At 39.7% G+C, this 22521-nt stretch overlaps 1 protein-coding gene across 1 annotated transcript in view; it reads left to right on the top strand.

Moving 5' to 3' along the window:
- Positions 1-22521, top strand: part of LOC118337755 (phospholipid-transporting ATPase ABCA1-like) — a 177729-nt gene that overhangs the window by 151995 nt on the left and 3213 nt on the right. Inside the window, exons 45-49 of the mRNA XM_035674855.1 lie at positions 2092-2233; positions 3225-3359; positions 5234-5337; positions 6630-6722; positions 15874-16117. Coding sequence (XP_035530748.1) covers positions 2092-2233; positions 3225-3359; positions 5234-5337; positions 6630-6722; positions 15874-16117 — 718 coding nt within the window. The remainder of the gene's footprint in view (positions 1-2091; positions 2234-3224; positions 3360-5233; positions 5338-6629; positions 6723-15873; positions 16118-22521) is intronic.

Below are 22521 nucleotides of genomic sequence, written 5' to 3' on the forward strand. Positions count from 1 at the left end.
GGGTTGCTGTGGGGAAGTTTCAGATGGGAGTTTGTCGTTACATATTGAATTGGCGAATTCAGTCAAAGCCTGTTAAGAAAAGAACAAGCCAGAAGCTTCTTTTGTAATAAGCTAACAAACACTATTATGCCCGACCATGACCACGCAGACCATTCGCTTATAAGATTTGACCAAGCTTTTTTTTTTTTGGTACCGTAGTATGAATCAAAGGGAATTAAGAGTGAACAGGACAAAAATAGAGATGGCAATGAACACCAATACCGACATTTTGTCTCCAAAACTAGACAAATATTTCTAGTGCGATACCTCTAACTTTAGTGAATGAACCCTGAGCGAGGTTAAAGAATTGCAGACATGAATCCGAAGCACAGTTTCTTAAATCTATTTGCCTAAATTTCAATTTGGAGGGCAGCATTTTGTATTAGACATCATAATGCTGTATTTGTTGTACATCTTGTGTATAACCAAGCATATATACAGCTAGACACTACAGTTGGATTGAATTCTAACTTACATTTTTTGTCCTAATAATGGTTTGTCCAACCATCCGATATACCGCGATCAGGTAATATTTGGGTATGGTGGAATTTCTGTAAGCGTTCTAATAAGTGCAGCGGATGGGTTTTTTACATTTAAGAGTCAAATAATGTTGCAACATGATTCCGCGATCAGGTTAATATTGTAGTGATGGAAGTTTCTGTAAGCGTCTATAAGCGCCGCGGATGGGTTTACATTAGAGTCAATAGAAAGCCCGGTGCGTCCCATACAGCCGCTGATGGTTACTATATGCTGCTGTATGGGACGCCAAAAGGAAAGAGACAAAGCTTTTCCCCCTGCTTCAAGTCTTTACACTAAGCTTTAACATCTAACTCTTGGCAAGAAAGCGAATGCTGGTATGCGTATTTCCCAAAATATCAACTATTCCTCTAAAAAAGACAATTCTGTGATGAAGTGCCACCAAATATATTTTAAAATTGAATTACTACAAAGTGTATGGTCTGTTGTATAGTGGGAAGAACATGGATGTCTCTAGTTTGAGGGCAGTCGACTTGTAAAATGTTTATCGACAATCTTAAAGTTGAATTCTTAGATAAACATACGGTGTCAAACTAAAAAGGTGATTTCTTAAAAACTTATCATCAGTGTTCAGATTTCTACTCAAAAAGATGTCATATGTTGCACATTACTCCTTACTATAAAAGGTAATGCAATACTTATTTACTCCCTCTAGAATGTAATTCCGTTACATTATTTATTCCATTACTTTTGTGTTACTTCACAATGTATTGTCACGTCAAATGAATATCTTTTAACAGGCCAAACACACTCAAACTTGCTCACCAAACTTTGGCCTTCCTAAGAGCTCAAATAAAACACAATATTAGATCAGTAAAGCTTTCAGTTCACTGTGGCCTTGTTAAGATCCAGCAGCCTCTAGACACATCAAATCACGTTTAGCCTCCCTCAAGCTGACAATTGCATTTAGAGGGGAAAAATGGGTCTAGTATTATCTCTAAATAAAACAACGCAGCTGTAAAAAGAAGAAAGAAAGTTAGCTTTTACATTTGTTGCCTGCAAGTGGTAAAAGTATTAATAATGACGATTGCCGAGAGGGCATGTCTGGATCATGGTTTGGCTCCACAGCTGCTCCTGCCATTATTCTACTTGCCTCTAGAGGGTGCATGCAATATGCCCGGAACAGCTTGCCTGGAAAACATTCCACAGCCGGATTTTTGGGGGTTTTTTGTTTCTCATTTCCAAGACAGAGAATTTTGAAGACACTTACTTGAGACCACGTACAGAATGTGAAATGAACCACTCTGCTCTTCTATATTAGTTTGAAAGAGTTTCAAAGAGAAACAAAGGCGTTGACTAGCTCAGCTCTGATTCTCTCTTTCTTCTCGTTGAAATACAATAGGCTCCATAAATTAAGTGTATGCTTCTTGGCCTTCTGACTGTTATAAATATAGATATATGTATATTTGATATCGTATTCTCTGTCTTGCCATTTAATATAATCTTTAAATCTGTGATCTTAAACATCAATGAGATCCACTGTCTCTAAATCTCTAATGTGTTCTTGTCTTCCAGCATACGAACAGAAATGAGGGACGTGCACCAGAACTTGGGCTATTGTCCCCAGTTTGATGCTATCGATGACCTCCTGACCGGAAAAGAGCATCTGGAGTTTTACGCCAGGTTACGAGGGGTACCAGAAAAAGAAGTCTCCATGGTAACCATTACATTCTTTCCCGACTTCTTGTCCTTATACATTTAAAAAAAATGTGGCTGATGCTGTGGCATTAACATCTTTAACATTCATAGCCAAAATATTAGTTGTCAAGCTTTTGTAATTGGAATATCAAAAAAAGATGAAAAAAACTCCAATGTTCTACTGCTTCAAGACATGTTTATTTCCTTTCAGAATGTTTTTGTTTTATTTTCACCATCAAAATACTTTTCAGCTAGAATGCATGTAGGGCAAGCTGAAGTACATGTCGAAGTGATAGATAACCACAGTGGGAGAAGCCATACATAATGAAAAATGGCCGGTGGTAGAAAAGCAGCAGCTGTGGGTTATGGCTCTACATTATTCACCATGCCCAGTGGTGTGGCCGGCCCTGTGCGGCCTCCCTGCACTCCTCTCGCAGCACCCGCTTCTACAACAGATCAAAAGAGGAAGAGGCTGGCGGCGACCATAGGCCTCAGACCTGGCGCCAGGGCTTTGATCTCTTAGCTGCAGTGTAAAGGGACCCAGTTCTGCACTGCTAGCATAATTCTTGATTTTACCGTGTTCCATTGTGGTGTGCCATTTTTTTTCCCAACTCTTGATCCAAATTGAGCCCCTGTGCATTCATATTTGCACAATCGGTAAACAGAAATATCCACATGTATGTTCAAGAAATGCACTGGAAGCGAAACGCAGGTCCTACAGTACTGTATAGCTGCATTTTATTGTGACATCTAATTGTGTCCTTTGAGATATGGCGATAGTGTGCACTTTGGTGATGTTCCTGATTGCCGCCGTTTGACGAGTACTTCAGCAGCCTGTGATTAAGGTCTTAGAGTGATGCCAGTTGTCATGCCTTGTCCTTGAAAACCACGTTGGACATCCTAGCCAAAGTATCACCCATCATCGAGAGTCTGATGATGGGTCTTATGTGAACACTCTTCTTGACACCGTAATGGGTTTTGGTCACTTTAATTTCTGTCTTTTTCGAAAGGTGGCCGAGTGGGGGATCCAGAAGTTGGGGCTGGTGAAATATTCCAACAAGTCAGCAGGAACCTACAGCGGCGGGAACAAACGCAAACTTTCTACAGCCATAGCCCTGATCGGTTGTCCTTCTGTGATTTTCCTGGTGAGATATATCTTTATTGGTGTGTTTGTACATGGTAAAAAAAAGATACGCTGCTGTTTCATTCTCAAGAAGACTCAAGAATGTAATACTTTCAATCAATATTGATGCTGTGCAGATGTTTGGATTACAGCAGATCAGTTGTTTTTCTCTTTACAAGCACACAGAGGCTCTGTAGTAGTAGGAGGATGATAGAGTGTAGGAATTTGGGTTAACATATGCTTTCAAGAGTGAGCGGATGAAAAAAAAAACAAGATTCGGATCAATTTAGTAAATCCTTACTGAATTTCCTAAAGGATTACATGTACATTACTTGTGGATGAAGAGGGTGTATTTTCAGGGGTCACTCACAGGTCATGTTTTAATAAAAAAAAATTCCTTTAGAAAAACGTAGAGCACACAGAACCATGTTTGCACGTATTAAAATTCCAATTCATCAGGACTTAAAACTGAGCGCAAAAGCATTTTCTCACTGATGGAAGATTAATGAAGGCATGACTCAGAATACACTCCATCACATGCTTTCAATTAAGCGGCTTTAATGTGCATTAGGAAGTTGTGGCCGTGTTATTATGAGGGACAAACTTTAATGACCTTAAATCACATTTGGGGCTCCCTAAGGGGGCTCACCAAAGTATATTCTTCATTAAGATTATTACAATTTTTACTTGTTATCCCATGTCCCAGCCACCACATCACATGGTCTAATAAAGCAGAAATGTTACATTATATAAATACATTTTAATGCCAGTTCATGCTGTTTAATTTGCTTCCTGTAAACTGTAATAAATGCATTACTTTGCATGATTTAAAGCAATCCATCAGATTATGCTGCTAATAACAATTTAATGAGTAATCAGTCAGGTAATGAGTAATCCATAATGAATTATATTTACAGAATAATCTTTCCAGCCGTTTCTGTTTTCTGGCTCAGTGCTTGGCCCGTCGAGCTGCACTATTCCAAACCTACTTATTTACTCGCCTGAGCCAGGCCAGCCTCCACTTTGAGGCAGTGGGATAATGTGTTGTCAGTGTCTGTGTCAATTTCAGTATTGTGTGCTAGCCCAGGGAGCCCAGGCGGCCTTGAGGCAGTGCCACGTAGGGTTTGCACAGGGACACATTGGGCATGGTGATGGAAATACCCCTTGGGATTTGTAGGACTCTGCTAGCGAGGGAGAACCAGGCCTGGAACGAAACCAGCCAATGGACTGAGTACTGTCACCCCCTAATCATGCATGGACAGACTAGCCCTGAGGAAAAAGAAACAGCAAGTCACTGAGACTCTCTGTGTGTGTGTTATACTATGCTGGAGAGTGCTTCAATATGTGTCTCCATTATGTGTAAATGGTTATACTCAGACTTCACCCATGTATGTTTGCTGTCTCCTATTTTTTGCCTTTATAGATATGTGTTTATGTGTTAACATAATTCAGGTTTTTCCTTTTCTATGTCACCCATCTTTATGTCTGTTTGCACACACATCATTAAAGGTCCAGTGTGTAACATTTAGGAGGATCTATAGACAGAAATGGAATATAATGGTCATAGATATGTTTTCCTTAGTGTATAATCACCTGAAAATAAGAATAGCTGTGTTTTTGTTACCTCAGAAAAGCCGTTTTATCTACAGAGAGAGTGGGTCCTGTTCTACAGAGTATGCCTTATTGAACCACCATGTTTTACAGTAGCCCAGAGGAGACAAACCAAACACTGTATTCTTAATAGTGCCTTTGGAATTTCTCTACTACATACTGGTCCTTTAGATGATCTGTTCAAAGTAGATTTGTGCTGTAATATACTATGATATCCTATATCTTTAAATGATTTTCTGAGGTAGCATATGATGAACTGTTTTAAAGAGATTACGTTCATTGCAGGATGAGCCAACCACTGGGATGGACCCCAAAGCGCGACGCTTCCTGTGGGACTGCATCCTGAGTATCATCAGAGAGGGACGCTCAGTTATTCTCACATCACACAGGTGCAACATCACTCTTTACCTATTGATTTTCTCTGATGGATTCACACCTCACCCGCTAAGATAGAGTCCAAATATTTTGACTTCTTACCAGGGAAAGCAGATCAGCCACATTGTCCGTAAAATGAACGTCAGCTGTATAACTGTAATTATAATTGACTGGAGTTACACTTTAGTCAAAAGGTATTGTTTCCTGCATAACAGTTAATATTGGCTGCCAGAAACACACTGGCTGCTATAAAGCTTTCATGGAGCATGAGGGGATATTGACTGACTAGTGGGTTTTTTTCCTCCATGAAAAGAAAAACTGTCAATATCAGTGCTGGAGACTTTTCATTATCCAAGACTTCCTGGAGTAAAGTTAGTTTCCCAACTTTTTCTTCTGTACTGCTGACCAGTTTTTGGACATGGTTTTGAATGAGGAAGAAAAAAATGAAATGCCTCCTTTTTTCAGAAGCTTAAAACTTGATGGCCCAAGTCGATATGGAACATTTAACAATTCACAAGCCTGTTTATTTCACTATTTCACAAATTGCCTGGGTTTTTGAATCATTTGTGCCACTGGCAATGCACGTGAATAATTTGTGCCGCTGTTGTTTCCTTTGGAATATATTATTCTCATTACACGTGTTGCCTTTATGGAGAAATAAAAGCATTTGTTGTCTCGGGCAATGTGGCTGAGCTGCATCCAATCGTCCATGGCATAACCAGGTGGTTGTGTTTTGTTAAGTGGCAGATTCACCAGGTTTTACAAAGTCATAATCCTAATTGCACCATTCCTCAAAAAGGCTTCACAGGTTTTGCCTCAACTACAAATGACTCCTGCTCCAGCCCAACCCCGAAAGAGAAAAAATGAGATAATAGGAACTACAGATGGTCCCTTCCTCTCCCTCTAATTACCAAATTTGTCGTCTATTTAAGGTGTCAAAGTAGACACGTAAAAATGCTCCAACCCAAACTTTAGCTGTAAATGAGAAGAGAAAGTTTCTGTAAATCAGTAGAGATCTTTATCGGCAAAATAATGTGAGTTGACACGGTCTAAAATTGATTGAGTTCTTCCCTTTTAAAAAAACATCTGTGATCAGAGTTCTAGCCCTGAATACAGCACACTGAGAAGTAGCTGAATGAGAAGGACAGGCATTATAAAAATCCCTGAAATGCCCCTATTATACCAAGGAAGTCAATTTTAAGATGCCATTGTTTTTTATCTAAAAAAAAAAGAGACTCAAGCATCTGGTATTATTGCTGCTTTACGTTTGTCCTGCATCATTATCCTCGCCCCTGTGTTTCAATAGTATGGAGGAGTGTGAAGCACTGTGCACACGCATGGCCATCATGGTAAACGGTCGCTTCAAGTGTTTTGGGAGCATCCAGCATCTGAAGAGCAGGTAAGGGTCCTTTTTTTTGTTACCACTGAGTGTGTTAGCCCAAGAGTAGAATAAAAAAAATTTAAAGAAAATCTTTGAAGCCCCTTGAAATGAGATGAAAGAAATCCCTGTCTCCCACAGAGGTGTTCTGTTATTTATACTGTGTATATAAATAACATAGGACAATGTATATTGTTAATAAAAAAGAAAACTATTCCACGTTTTCCAAGGAAGAAAAGGAAAGAATGCATATTTTTATTTTTTATTATTTATTGCTACAGCTAAGAAGGACCCTTTCGGAGATATAAAATGTATCAAAAAGTATTAAGTACCAGTGGAACCTCACATACACTGTAAGTTATTGTCGTTAAAGAAATACTTCAACATTTTGATCTATACACTTTGCTTTCTTGCCAAGAGTTAGATTAGAAGATTGATATCACTCTCAAATCTGTCTGTTAAGTATATGGCTACGGCCAGAAGCCAATTAGCTTAGCTTAGCATAAAGAGTAAAAGTGGGGGAAACAGCTAGCAGTAAGTGTGCATGTAAGTTTTTACTCCTTGGTTTTGAGTGAAGAGAACAAACAGTATATAATGTGTTAATAAGAGTGCTTATGCTAAGCTAAGCTAATCAGACGCTTGCTCTAGAGTCATATTTAGTGTACAGACATGAGAGTGGTATCAATATAAGTTTCGGCAAGACAACAAATAAGTGTATATCCCAACATGTAAAGCTATTTTTGGTTCAGAGGTTATGTAACGATAATATATTTATTTGTTTTACTTATAATAATAAACCCTCATACAGTAAATGCCCCCTATGTTTTGGTGCGCTAAGCTGTAAATGTTCTTTTTAGCATAGATTCATCAACATGATTGCATTGATTTCACATGTAAAGATCCATATATGAAGCCAATGTGCAGACAGTCAGGTCTGTAGGCAGGAGGTTAGTGTCCCAAGCCTTTCACCATTATCTCAGTTTCACATTTGTTTCTCTAAAGACCCATAAATTCTTTCTCCACCATCCCTATCCTTATGCACACCCATAATAGGTTTTGTACATGTCTCTTAATGCATTTTGTTACGTCTCCATTGGAGATATCCCCTGCCCTTAACTCTTACCACTCGGTCTGCTCTCTGATATTCATCTGACATTTCCCAAGGCCAGCACTTGTGCCGCGAGCCCTGCATGTAACAGTGAGGCCCATCCATTACCTTAGGTACAGTCTGGTGACATTATTACCACTCCATTGTGTGATCTTGTAAGAGGAAGGACATTACACACACACACAAGAGCTACACACAAGACAGGAATATGTGGTGGCAATCGTTGGGTGGAGAGAAAGATCAATACACCTGGGATGAGGGGTGGAGCGGACCATTTTTAAAGTCGTGCGGGGGATTAGGGGAAAACAACTGGAACAGCAAGGAGGGGTTCAACAGTGTCAAGGGTATTTCACATCAGGAGCGTTAATGTCATATCATCGGCCACTGTCTCACTGCGGAGAGGGAAGAGGTAGATTTTAGATGGGGCCTAAAAAGGGTGAGAACGAGGGAGAGTTAAGAGGCGAAGGGCTAAAGTGGGAGAGCGATGTTCCAATCAGTCCCTCCCAGATGTTAGGGTAATAGACAGATCCTCTGTGTCAATTACATCCCTATCTGTAGGGGGACGAGCAGGGTGGCGTAAATCATTTATGAACCTCACAGGAGGTACAGGGATAGGGAACAGCCACCGGAGCGACGGAGGGGTAGAAGCAGCAAACAAGGGAGGAGAACATAGGGTTAACACGTGTCCTACTTTACTTGACATGTTATCAGGTAAAAGGGAATCACACTTCACAAGACAGTCAAGTGAGAGGAAGCCAGATAAGCATGACGTCTAGACCGATTTTCGCCATGCTTATTTTAGATCTCGTTTGGACAATTTACATGCTGCTGAAATGCTATCGCTCAGTTCTTGCCACGCAGTGAATAATTTCTAATTAAGCGCCCCTATCTCCGCAGCTTGGTGTAATTAATGTTTCATGAGGTGTGGGACCCTGTTAATGACTGAAAAGGCAATTAAGGACTGTCTTCTCTGTTTTCTTTTCTCGTCACTATCCCACCACATGTTTGTGCTGCCATGTTGCCCCCCACCAACACACACACACAGGTTCCCACCCTTGGTTTAGCATGTGATCCACCATCGTTTAAGTTGTTGTGAACCTCATCTATCCAGCTTGGCACGGTAGAAACACTGAACATCCAGTGTTTTGTGTGAGTCTCTCAAATCTGAGTCCATAATGTGGGAATGGAGGGGCTGGTTTTCACAAATGCGCAAGCTGTTGCCAGTTTGCAGATGGGAAGAGTTCCATCAGGCAGCAGGGTTTGAAGTGGAAGAGGGGGAGGCATGGCAATAGAGGCAGGTGGTGTACGCCATTGTCACACGGCGAGAGCGGCTGACCTGCAAAGCTGGGAGTGCCGCTTCTTCCCCCCACTGCCCTCCCACCCCCAACGTCTCCATCTCTTTCTCATCACAAGCCCCTGAAAGGAGTGCAGAATCTCACCGCAGGGGCAGCTCTCACATTTTGACCCCCTATTGCTCACCCTCCCACATTCGCATCCCTCACTCCCCCCATCGCCTCGTCTCCTTCAAAAACCTCGCCATATTACCCTTATTTATTCCTCCCTGTGCTACTCTCAGGTGGCAGGGCTTCCAACGCAGCCATCCAAGTGCTTGTTAGTGCTGCCCCCTTTAGTTCAGTGGTGACCCTGTCTTTATCACCGAGATGCCCTTCTGCTGCTTTAACAACCCCCGCCTCTGTGTATCAATCATGCCCCAAATGAGCCAAAATAGCCCATTTAAACTGCCAGAGAGGTGGTCAGCATGCAAAAAGGGGCTGAAGATTTGATTTGGGCGGTGGATTCTGAACAGTAGGGCGGCCATTTTAAGAAGCCCCCTTCATTATCTTCCTCCTCGGCTGTTAAAAACATCCTCCTTCCCTGTCCTGATATCGAGACCCTCAAATCAATCACACTTATAGGAATTTATGAAAGGCTGATGGGGAAGGGGAAAAAATAAATAAGTAAAGAAATTTGCAAGAGGCTGTAAACAGTGCTTTAATACAGCAGTGTGCTGGTATGAAAGCCCCCAGGTGTTAAGTAAACCCAAATGAAGTGGAGGAACCAATAAAAGCAGCTTCAAAGCTCCCCTATAATCTTGTCAGTTAGGAAGGACACCCACTAGCCGATGCAGGATTTTTCACTGATTGATATCATTCATATCCCCACTTCATAGAGTACCTGCAGTAAGTACACACCACAGCCTGGAGTCTTATTTTCTCCTTGCCTAAAGCACGTCATGATATAAAAGTGGGGGGTAAAGTGCCTTTAATGCATTAAGGTAATGCGGTGTGGGCGCTGGAGAGTTTTTACAAGAGTGGTGTCTAGAAGTGATGTTTAGAAGTTTGGATCAGTCCCCTGAAGTTGACGTTGAGAAGTCCAATAAACTCCTTCCCACTCACTCTGCATCAGCTCTGCAGGTGTGCCATTAACTGAATAGTTTACGGCTTTTAAGTGCGTGTCACCAGCGGAGATGGATGACAAAATAATTCTCTTTACAGTTTACAATGCATCAGCAACGTAGGTGTAATTAAGCCTGCTAGAACACTGACAGACACAGATGGTGTACTGTATATATACTGTACGTATCTGAGAGCTGTCTGCACTGGAAATATACGACATCTTTACCCTTGATAGTTGGTGAGAATCTTAATTTATGTGGGATTGCGGTTCTTGTACAGACATTGGTTTTATCACAGCTTATTTTTGTGCAAGCAATATCTGCATCTATATTTCAAGGACTGCAGAAATTGCTACATGCCTCTCTGTCTTTTATTACATCCGTGTCGAACTATGCATGTTTGTATATCTCGTAGTAATAACTTTTACAGGCCAGATGGTGGCCTTCGTGTAGGATTACTTTCGAGGCACTATACTGGATGCAAACGCCTCGTGAATATGTCTTTGCATAGAAGCAGTCTTCCACTACTCATCACTGAAAACTATCACTAAGGACAGATTAAACCATTTTATTTTAACACAATAATGTTAACTCAAGGCCCAATCACTACCTTTTATCTGAAGTTTTCAACTGCATGTAAAGGTGGACCTTGGCTTTCAAACTGCTATTTCCAAGGTTAAGAATGAACTTCCCACTTTATATTGCCACTTCTAAACTTCATCAGTACTTTTTTTTTTTGACTGATTCACAGCACGACTTCCTCTCTAACTATAATGATAAGTTACAAAGAAAATTCGAACTTCCATTGCCAGAGACTCCCAGTTAGCAAGCACATTAACGCCATTAGGTGGTTTTTATGTATTAATTTTAGATACATTAACAGCATAATGAATTTAGTGTGTAACAGTGGTTGTACCTGTATTAAAGGTACAGTATAGTAGCGAAGCAGTATGGAGCAATGTTTTGATTGCAGACCCCGTTTTTGTCTGCATCTTGTGCACCACTAGCATGTGTCCAAGAATACATATTTCTGACAACAGTGTCATGCTAAACCACCGACTGACAGTTTGCCGCGGTAATCTTTAACTTCAGCTTTTACTTTATTGCCCCCAAGTGGAAGTTTGTCTTACAGCCAGTATATACACTTATAGAACACACAGAGACTTAAGCAGTTTAACACAAATGATCTTACTGGCCACTTTGAGAGATTACCAAAGTGATAATAGAGAAGATGATGACTGACTCTGCCAATGGAGCTGCAGAAGAGCATCATAAGTTTACTACACACCACAAACCAGCATCTGGAGTAAGTGCAGTCGTTGCTTGCAAACTGCCACTGTGTTGTCATTGAATGTCTTATTACCAGTTTGTTGCAGTTTGTTATCAGTTATTATGAATATTTTGCCAGAAAAAGACAGGAAAGATGAAAACTGCCAGCAAAATATAATCAATGCGGGTTTTAAAATATTAATGCACAGTTTTACAAATATTTTATAAGCAAGGAAGTACATTCAAAATAATACTCTTCACATAGTGGCTTTAATCGCAGAATCAGTGACATCTTTTAAATCATTTTCAAAACCCAAAAAAAGCTTTTTATTCATTGCACGATATTTGATTTCCATCGTGTCTCATCCATTTTATTATTATTATTGTTTTTATCATATATAGATGGGTATTTTATTCTTTTAATTTTACAGTTCATTTTGTAATTTGTGTTATCTGTTTTATTGTTAATATTTATTTTTACTGATGGGGTCTTATTATCGTGAATGGGGATAAACATGCAATATTTCTAATCAACAAATTTTTAAGGCCTTCTTACAATGCAAATCTATCCTTTCCTGTTTGGACAAAGATCACCTATCCATCCATCCATCCATCCCTCTCTTTATCCGTTTATCCATTCATCTACCCCTCTCTCCCCACTGTGCCTGTGGAGCCTCTGCCTAGAGCTCTGTTTACTCCCCCTCCAGGAACTAAGGAAGTTTTTTGGATGACTCCCTGCCTGATCAAAGCACCAGACCACCCAAGCCACACTGTGACCTCTTGCCCCGCGTCCGCCTTCCCCCCTGCGGACACAAATACAAGATTTGGCAGTGGTGAGGGTGACCTTTCCAGACTCCCTCAGATGAAGGAAGGCAGCAGAATTATTTTCTGCCTGTCATGCCCTTATCTGTGTCTGGCTGTTGTTTGTTTTAAATTACATGGAAGAACGACTTTCCAGCGGACCAGGGTGGAGGAGAGGATTGAGGCAGAATAATGAAAACGAAGAAGCAGCGCAGACATTACAGTGTCTCTGCCATGCTGTGTTGAGCTGCTGTATCATATCTCTAATGTAAAATATTATGAAAGGATTAGTTGTGACAATGTGGTGCAGTCATGACTTTAACCATAATCCTTTCATTTTGTTTCTCTTTATTCAGCCACCAAATTGCAAAGATCTGTCTTTTTTGCTATTAAATCAGCAGTTAAAATGGAATTAATTGTTTCAAGCATGCCACTCTATTGTTATGAACACAAAGTGTACTGCAGGCTCTGTTTCAACATATCCAAGTCTACCTTTCCCTACACAGAGTTTATTTGAGGAGAGCCAAGACCGACAGTGTATCCAAGATGAAAGAACTTGTTTTGTTGTGAATACAGAGTCAGAGTAAAAATGATGAATATGAGAGAAATATATTTTCCCCAAAGCACTGCCTGAAGCCCCTCTGTAGCTGCAGAAAGAAAGGAAATAAAAGTAAGGTAGCCAGGGAGAGAGAATGAGGGGAAACTAATTGATAAGCCCTTTTACTGTCACTGACAAGCAGCATTTCATTACCAATATATACCCCAAACCCCTTTGCCAAACCCTTTCACCACAATGCTTCATGGCCTTATTGGATATTTGCAAAAATGTTTTTGCATCTTTGGCGAGCTTGGCAGTCCATAGACGAAGCACATTTCCTACACCGGCAGCTATAATAAACACAAGGGGATTTTGGTCATAGTCTTGATTGGATGATGAATTAAGCTTGATATGCAGGGATGGCTGTGATGTTGTGGTGTCTGATTACAGACTGTGTAGTCTGTTGCATCTTATAAAAACCTTCAAAAATGATCCACAATGTAAGAGGAGTTCTGGCTACAGTCTATATAAATGGTGCGCTTTACTCGAGAACGATGGTGCTGCGTGTGTGAATCAAAGCAGATGTGCATTGTCAAAGGTAGATGTTGACACTTCTTACAGGTATTAAGTCTTTACGTTTCATGCAAACAGCTTAGACCATCTCGCACATGTTGTGACATACTCTTAGTATGTGTTTTGGTGACAGCAGCACAGCCATGGCGATAACATTTGACATGTGATAATGCAAGATCCATTTGTTGCTACCGTCTTTTGGACTGAGCATCTGGAAGAGGTAGATGTGCTTATATTTTCACACTGATTATAAGTAAAAAACATCCAATTTTATTCATGAACCTGAATCATAATCATATTATGATGGAATGTATTTGTGAAAATAACAAATTAAAGAGTTTAAGTACTAACTGAAGGTAGCTTCTTAATGAGGAACAAAGCAGTGCTACAATGGTATAATTTGTTTCATGCGATGTGACCAGAGTCGTTGAGACCCACGTTCCTCTGATGCTTATTATGATCCTGCTTTTTCACTTTGAACTAATGAAGCCCTAGGCACTCAATGAACACCTAGCAAAAGGAACAGTATTTCACAGCAAAGTTGAGCAGGGCTCAGGTCAATATAATAGGAGTATAATTTGGTATGGTTGGAGGGCTGTCTAAAGGCCAGTTGCTTAATTAAATGCTAACATGCTGATACTTGCAGGGCACCCATAGTTGTATCCACATGATGTGTACTACATAATATGTCTTAGAGTTTCATGGGGATGCTTTTCATCACCTACGGCGTGCAGAGCCTGAGGAGATCACAGTGCCAGCACGGTTCTCAGATCCTCCCTATACAGTAGGCTTGACACAGACGTTGTGGCAGGATAGCATGCCACCCGCTCTGTTGCATCATAAATTCTGATATATTCCAGGCGTTGCTTCACATTGTCTGCATTATTTTATGTTAGTATATATATTTTCCTTTCCCCCTAACATGGTAGCCAATTTAAATGTGGGCACATTTGCACATTGCTATTTTGGTTTTGAACCTTTCCTTCGCTGTGGTATCAGACCACAATGCAAGGAAACACTAAATCATTGCAAGAATTCCCAGTTTCTTCACCTCAATCAATTGGCAGAAACAGTTGAAGATTGTGTGACAGGAGACAGAGGTCATGGGGTATGGTTATAATGATGTAGCATGTGATTGGCTCGGATACCAGCTTCTACAGATTCATCTAAAATCTGATGTATGTAAAAGGTATTCTGGCTTGTCCAATCATAATGTCAGAAAATTCCAGCTAAGGAGGGTGCCTTGAGATCATCTGATTCTAAAAGTAGCATTAAAAAGACACTTATGCATGGATGGAAGTGGGTATTAAATAGGCATTCCCACATACACTTTATGCAAAGTAACACTATTTTTTGCACAGCGGCTCTTCAACTTCAAGCATCATGTTTTAACTAAAGGGACTCTGCAGCCCATGGAGTCCGTTCATTGTGCATCTCAGCAACAGCACAGAGCTTCACTTCCTCTCCCACTCCCTTTGGGATCGTGTAGGCCCGCAGTTTATTCAGCATATCTCTAATTGCCACTAAGGGAGCCTCTGACTCTCGTTGCATGTAGTGCTGTACTAGCCCACAATGGACATTTCCATGAGTAAATCCAACATTAGGGAATTAATTAGGCAGAAAACAATGGGTCATAAGAGTGCTAACGACAGAATAACAAGGCACAGACTCTTATTTGGTGCTCACCAGACGTAGCATACAACCGGGAAGACGCAGAATGCTAATTAGCTTTAGAGCTTAGCTATGGCCCATTTTCATCTGTGACTATTTTTTAAGATATTGTTCATGTAGTAAAGTTTTACCATGTTGACATATTTTCAAAACCTTGGCTCTTCAATGAGGCAAGCACTTTATATGTACTCTTCATTGTGAATCATATACTCAGTCTTATTTGGGATGCAGTCCTGTGAGATATAATATATATATAGTTTGTCAAACTCACATTATGGATGCAACCACCTTGCAACCTTGCAACCTTGCAAGTGGCTTTCATGCCTAATTAATTATTATATTAACTAATAAAAACAACAATACATTGTGGATCCTTTTTGTTTCTTAGCTAATATACACCCTTGTCTAAACAGTTTCTGTCTCATCTGTTTTGATGATACCTTCTTTTACATTTGGTGCAGAAAATTATGTTGAAATCCACTAGAAAGTTGAAAAGTTTATCCATCAGCTATCAACTTTAATGCACTGTTGAAGTCAAGCTGTTTTTGTTCTCAGCTGCTTGTGACTCAGCTGCTCCTCCAGCTCACCACATCCAGGAAGCTTGAAATAGTGGGAAATATGAGACCAATTATATTTTGTCATCTTTTTTGCTTCCTGCCTTGTCGCTTTCTTCCCTGTTATCCATCACAGGGTGACGCAACCACAGGAGAAAAGAAAGTTCATTATTTAGATGACCAGCCGTGAGCAATTTGGCACTGACATGCTTGTTTGCAGTTTTTTTTTTTTTTTTTACTGAATGCCCGGCCTCTTGTTCTAGATTCGGTGATGGCTACACAGTGATTGTGAGGGTTGGCGGCTCTCCTCCTGCACTGAAGCCAGTCGAGGACTTCGTCCAGCATACCTTCCCAGGCAGCATCCTGAAGGAGAAGCATCACAACACACTGCAGTATCAGCTCCCATACACGCAGGGAGCTTTGGCCAACATCTTCAGCCAGTTCACCAGCCATCAGCAGAGGCTGGGTGTGGAGGACTACTCTGTGTCCCAGACCACTCTGGATCAGGTAAGGCCCAAATAAATATGATAAGTGCCAAGACTCTTTCTCTCTGAGCCTTGTGAGTCTTACATTCTTCTAAACTGGAGTGTGTCTAATTTGATTTCATAGTTTCATTTCAGCAATTTGACTGGTACAGCATCAAGGATTTATTTGTTCTTTTTTTAATTAACCGCTGTCATGTGTGAGAAATTGTGTGAAGAAACTAAAATCATATATGATACATGAATAACAAAGACAGTCTATTATTTATATAATATGAATGTAAAATAGCAAGAGTCTGCCTATAGACTTCTATATGATTAGCCTTCGGCTGACATATGTTACTGAAAAGATGACAGACAGCACTTTGAGGCATGTACATATTCAGGATATAATAAGATAGATTTCTGGTTGTCATGGAAAAAATTGCTGCTACAGGCTATTTATCAAACTTATTCATCTGAACTTATGTGTCTCTGCATTTATTTCACTTCTTATTAATTTCATCATGTAATTTATAGACATTTACATTTTGCAGAGTTAATACATTGTATAGCCAAAGACTAACCAAAACAGCAATGTTAAATTCATGATACTATATTATTTCTATATTGAGAAACTTGATAGTCTCATTTGTGATGGCTGTCATTCTAGCTGTTTAAAATGTTCAAAAACCATTTAACATTGTAGCTGATTATTAAATATGATTGTGGTCTACATTCTGTCTACATCAAATGAACCCATATTTCTAGAGGTGAACACACTGTCTCTTTGATCAATATTCCATAGTATCGTTCTCTAAGGTAAAGGTGAAAAGGAATCAGCGGAAATCTTTTCATCTCCAGCCACTGTTCCTAGAAAGCCAGCAATACATTTATTTCATCTCTCGATCTTCATCTCTACCAGTAGCAATATATTTGCAAAACAGGACAGAAGATGGCTGCTAAGAAACATGGCTTTAGCCACAAAGAGTCCATTCTTTTTTGATGCACATGCTTTGCAATGTTGGCTATCCATGGTGAAAACACTTTTCTAATGTCACCTGGCAAGCTCTGAGAAGAACAAAAGAGGAATTACACACAGGCCCCATATTGTGTGAAACATTTCCACTTGGCCTTGGGTATGTGTTGTCTGAATTGTGGAAACTTGATTATTTCCTAAAGGTTTGTTCAAGGCACAGACTTGGTGAGGACACATTTTCCTTTATCCAAATGGAGGGTTATCAATGCTGGAGTCCCTCTGAATCTATCTGGGAAATGTATTCTGTATTTTGGCAAAAAAGTTTTAGCTGGGATTAGCTTGTACAGTAGCAGGAGATGCACAATTTGACTGGCCATGTTCTATTCTCCTACTGTAATTCTGTGGAGTACCAGCTGAGATTGACAGATTATTAAATCATCAGTCAATACATTCAGCATTATAAGCGCTCTCAGTTAATACAAGCTGGCTCAGTCCAGGAAAAGATATAAAGATCTGTCACCACCGACACATTGTCTTCTCCAATTCAGGCTGTCAGACTGACCAATGAGGACTACGCTGAGTTTGTGTAGCCAAGATCAGCCGCCAGGTTTCAGTATTGATCAAGGATCTAGACTGAGATTTTTTTTATTTTTATATATATAAAAAGCAGTCTGTGCCTTTTTTTATTCCATCCCAAGTGCACTGGCTAGACCCCCTGATTGGTGAGATAAAGTGAGCCCTGCATGTTACAGACTGGCTTCACCTTGTGTTTTCCAAATGGCCCCAGGGACCTGATGCAATCAGGCACTCAGAGGCGAGCGAGTGTGTCTGGTCTTGCAAGCCCACCATTAGCTCAGCAGCCGATGACCAGGTTGGAGATGATGATGACCTCTGAGCGGTCCAGAAAGGTCATTGGTCCACTCCACCATGGGGGAGAAAAGTGCCTCCTGTTGCATTTAAAGGAAATCCGGACAGAGATGTGAGTGAGGGACTAAGTTATCTGTCTGTGCATTCATCTGTACTGTCACACTGTTGCATTTAAATCAAATGATGTGATATAAATCCTACAGGGATGTTAAGCATTTCATTATCAACATGACCCCCTTGTGGATAACCCCTTATTCAAAATAAAACCATCTTTTGCAGCAGTATTTAGATGAAATATGCCCTTTAGGGGCCAATTAGCCTACCACTATGACAGGAAAGAGATTTATGAAAAGCTAAATGCTCTAACTTAGTGTGGTTTACAGTCAGATTTGGTTTCTCCTTAAGGGTTTTTAGCACTTCACTGATCATTGGTGTCAAGCATTACCTCCAACCTTGCGTAATTTCTGTTTTAACTTTTTCATCAACTTGCCCCACATTCAGCACTGGTCAATATTTACCAGATCAGAGGCAGTAAATAAATCATACATGGACCAGGAGGTCATAGTATTAAAACACAGAGGGTAGCACTGGAGAACCTGTGGAGACCCAGACTGTCACCTTTCAGCTGGTGATTTATAGAGAAGAGCCTTGACCTATAGTATAACACCCGACTTGCACTACAATTAATATTGATCCACACAGCCTGGAGCTAAGGCGTTAACGCTGATGGCCAAGACAGTGCCGAGCAGATGAAGCATTTGAAAGAAAAATTTGACTTTATGAACTGTCTTTTAGAGGATGATTGGGTGGTTGGAATGTGAAGTATTTGTTGCTTTGTGTGTGGACAATGGTCCACATTCAGCCATGTCAACACTGCAGGTGACCTTTTAGTTTCACAATATATGTAGTCTTAATTATTACTTACTCTTTCCTGTAGTTTTATGTTTCACTTACTTTAGTTTCATGACACAAAATATGATATGATGGAAATTATCATCTTGCTTACTGTATGTCACTATATCACTTAACTAGCTAGAGAACAGTTTCATTTGAATCTCTTCTAGAGGCGAACGTTTTCTTGAACACTGATTATCGCATAGTAATTTGCAGTCCATCCTATTACCGCTTAATTATAGTACAATTAGATACAGCCCTTTTATAGATGCTCAAATAATGCATTTTCCAGGTAAAATAAATTATAAAAAATTCAATTATGGGTAAATGATGCTTACAATTCAATGTGATCTATTGATTTGATCATTTATAAAAGCATTTCACTACATCTAGTATGCATCAGTTGCAAATATAAAAATTAATAAAAGAAATATATGAATTATTTAGTAGTTTATTGTAAAATAATACTTGGTGCTGCATAAGACTTTCAGAACCACTAAAGGTTGCACTAAAGCACGAGCATGTCAGACCAAAGCACTGAAATTACAGCCCACCATACTCCATTGACAAAAACAGTAATTTTACCTTGCAGATCATAAAACCCATTTCATTCAGACTGGACAGAAACAAAGATAAAAGAATTCAGTCTGTCCACTGTTCCAACAATCACCAACTCTGGTTTGGTCAAAATAAACCCCTAATTCACCATGGCGGCAATGTAATCCATGGAGACAAAGGCGCCCATCAAAGTACGTTCACTAAAAGTGCTTGTTTTTGCCACTGACTGGCTCACATTGTTATTCTCTGTCTGACAACATTTATAGAAAGGATCCCTGCAGAGATAAACCTTTTGTTTAACCAGAAACAGCCAATATATCGCTATTGCTTGCCACCAGGCTCCATAGACAAAAACAATTATTTGACCTCACAGATCATCATAAAACACACTCCCACTTGAAAGAAACAAAATTAAAAAATCACTGAAAAAAGGTCTTTGTTAGTCTTTAAGCGCTTCCAACAATCACAAACTCTGGTTTGGTTAAAGTAAATCCTTAATTCAATTTGATGGAATAAAGAAACCGCCTCCTCAAAGTCAACAGTTTCTCAGGGAGTGACACGTCATCCCGGATAAAGAATGCAAATTGTAACATGTATTTTTTTTTCCAAATTTCCAATGTCAAGTTGTTTTGTCCGCTCTCAGACTAACAGACTTAAGCAAGATCTTCCACCACTCTAAAGAACATTTCAAAGTCGGTGCAGCATAAGGGTAGAGCATGAACATGTGGATGACATGTAAAAATAGCCATTTCACATTCGGCAAGGGCTCCTTTGATATACAGGAGAGGTTAATTGGGTGATTCACGTCCTTCCCCTACTCTGTTCTGCCTCAACGGGCATCAAATAAACACCCAAATGTACCCTCTGTAATGTAATTAATGCCTGTATCCATCTGTTATTAAGAAAATGTCACTCAACAGCACTGGTGCATGACATCCAGGTCATGAATGGATGGTTGGCTAAATTCAGAAAGTGTGCATTACGAGCAAAGTCATATCACAAAGCAGGGGATGAATTTACCATGGTCATCTCAGTCAGAAAAGCTGTCACTGTCAACTGCACCACTTAAGCACTTTTTACCCTACTAGGATTCTCACATAAAGTTAAACAAACAGTACTTTTTAAATTCTACTGCAAAACTATACAGCCTTGACTATGAATATGAAATGCCTCAGCACATCAAGCATGCCTCAGCACATCAAGCCAATATCAGCCAGTGGCAGGGTCAGAGGCCGAGAGAGATGGGCGCAGGGTGTATTTGTTGCTACTGTCATTCTTATTTTCTTATTCATTCTGCCCTGATAAGATGTCTTGACAAGTGTGACCTTGATACACACTGCTGATGGTCTGACATCACACACACAGAGGCGTACTTTAGCCTTGGGCGTTCTGCAGGCATAGCTTGCTCCTCAGTTGCAAGGTAGTCTGCTGATTTCTGGCCACCGCCTCCATGAGCTTTGAGGTCAGGAAGTTTTACATATGTAGGTACTAACTTCCAATGAAATGATAGTTGAACAAAAAGTGTTGTTTTTTTTTAGTAAGAATTGTTTCTTATGCTTTGGAAATACTGTGTATGAAGTAGCAGAAGCCTGTTTTACCTTGGAGTGAACAAAGGACCATAATCCGCTTTGTAGAATTACAATTTCTTACTGGAAGCGTAACAATTTGATTCCATGAAATCCCTCGTTTAGACAGTGTGACTTCCTCAGCAGGTCAGAATAGTGAAGGAGCAGAATTTGCCACCGATCTGCCCTTGAGCAAGGCTTTTTAACCTCCAACTTGCTTAAGCTGTTCAGCTGCTCTGAAGCCGACAAATACAGTAAGGCTGTGTTTGAACTGGGCAGCTTCCAAAAGCGACTTTGGAACATGGTTTTTCCAGGAAATGAATATTTGTGCTCAGTAAATTTATCCTGGGTAAAGAAAAAAAGGAATTTAGGAAATTTCACCTGTAATAATAATAATATAGGTTTTCTGAAGGGAGTACCATAACATCAAGAACTTTATTTCTGATGATCAGTACTTAACAGAGTAACTCCCCTGCACTCAAGATGTAAAATGACACTATAGTTAAAATGAAATAAATCAGATGACTCCATATTAAAGGTATAGTTTGACATTTTGGGAAATATTCTTATTTGTTTTCTTTCAGAGAGTTAGATGAGCATTGTGATACATCGTATGTCTGTGTGTTAAGTATGGACCTACAGCATCTTTAAAACATACTTCTTTAAATGTTTAATCTTGTTTTTATTTCTGTTACACACTTAGAAATGTAATAATGAAAATGTGTGGTTGTAGTGGGAGCTAAGCTAACCCTTTTAGATTCAAGCTACTTACTTAATACACAGACATAAAAGTGGCATCAGTCTTCTCATCTAATGTCAACTAATGTGTTTATCAAAATGTCAAACCATTTTTTAAAGGTTTCAGCGTATGTAAATGAATATAGCCTATTGAGCAAAGGAAACATCTTCTTGACAAACATCATCCTTTGTTTACTAATGTCAAGAAGATCTTTTCTCTTTATCATAAACATTTCATTATAACGCTGATTATATAAATAAGCTAATTAAAAACAGAAGCTTCAAAAGCTGACATGATAGATCTTTATTACCCTGTCTTTATTATCTGAGCTACTCAAAAACAAAAGCCTGAAAGGACACTATTGTTTATTTATGTTCATTTACGCTCTGTCCCATGTATTTACGCTCTGTCCCATGTATTTACTCTCTGTCCCATTTCATTTATGGCCAAGTATGTAGCTGTGACGAAGGAGAGCCTGAGTTGTTTCTGATGGAATTGGTCTGGATGATTTTTTCTCATTGAGGTCTTAAAGGCATTTTAGTAATTCACAGATCCTTTTATACTCACCCAGCCACTGAAAATCTTTTAATGAAAAGGCAATGCTCTTATCATTTTATGTGATCCACCTTTTGTTTTTTTCCGTAGAGTGAAAGTCTTTGTGTCGCTTTACCACAACAGTCAGCTAATGCCAAGAGAATAAAAAGCCTGGACTATAGTGATGTTTACAGCACAATGAAATACACACAGACTTTTTATGAACGCCATAGGATTGATTTCTTCTGACATTAAATGGGCATCACAGAGAGAAGAATGATTGTTTTATTCTCTTTCTCAGCTGGTCAAAGATG

Source organism: Morone saxatilis, unplaced genomic scaffold, assembly GCF_004916995.1.
Source record: "Morone saxatilis isolate NCDOM2014 unplaced genomic scaffold, NCSU_SB_2.0 Contig4, whole genome shotgun sequence".
NCBI lineage: Eukaryota > Metazoa > Chordata > Actinopteri > Moronidae > Morone > Morone saxatilis.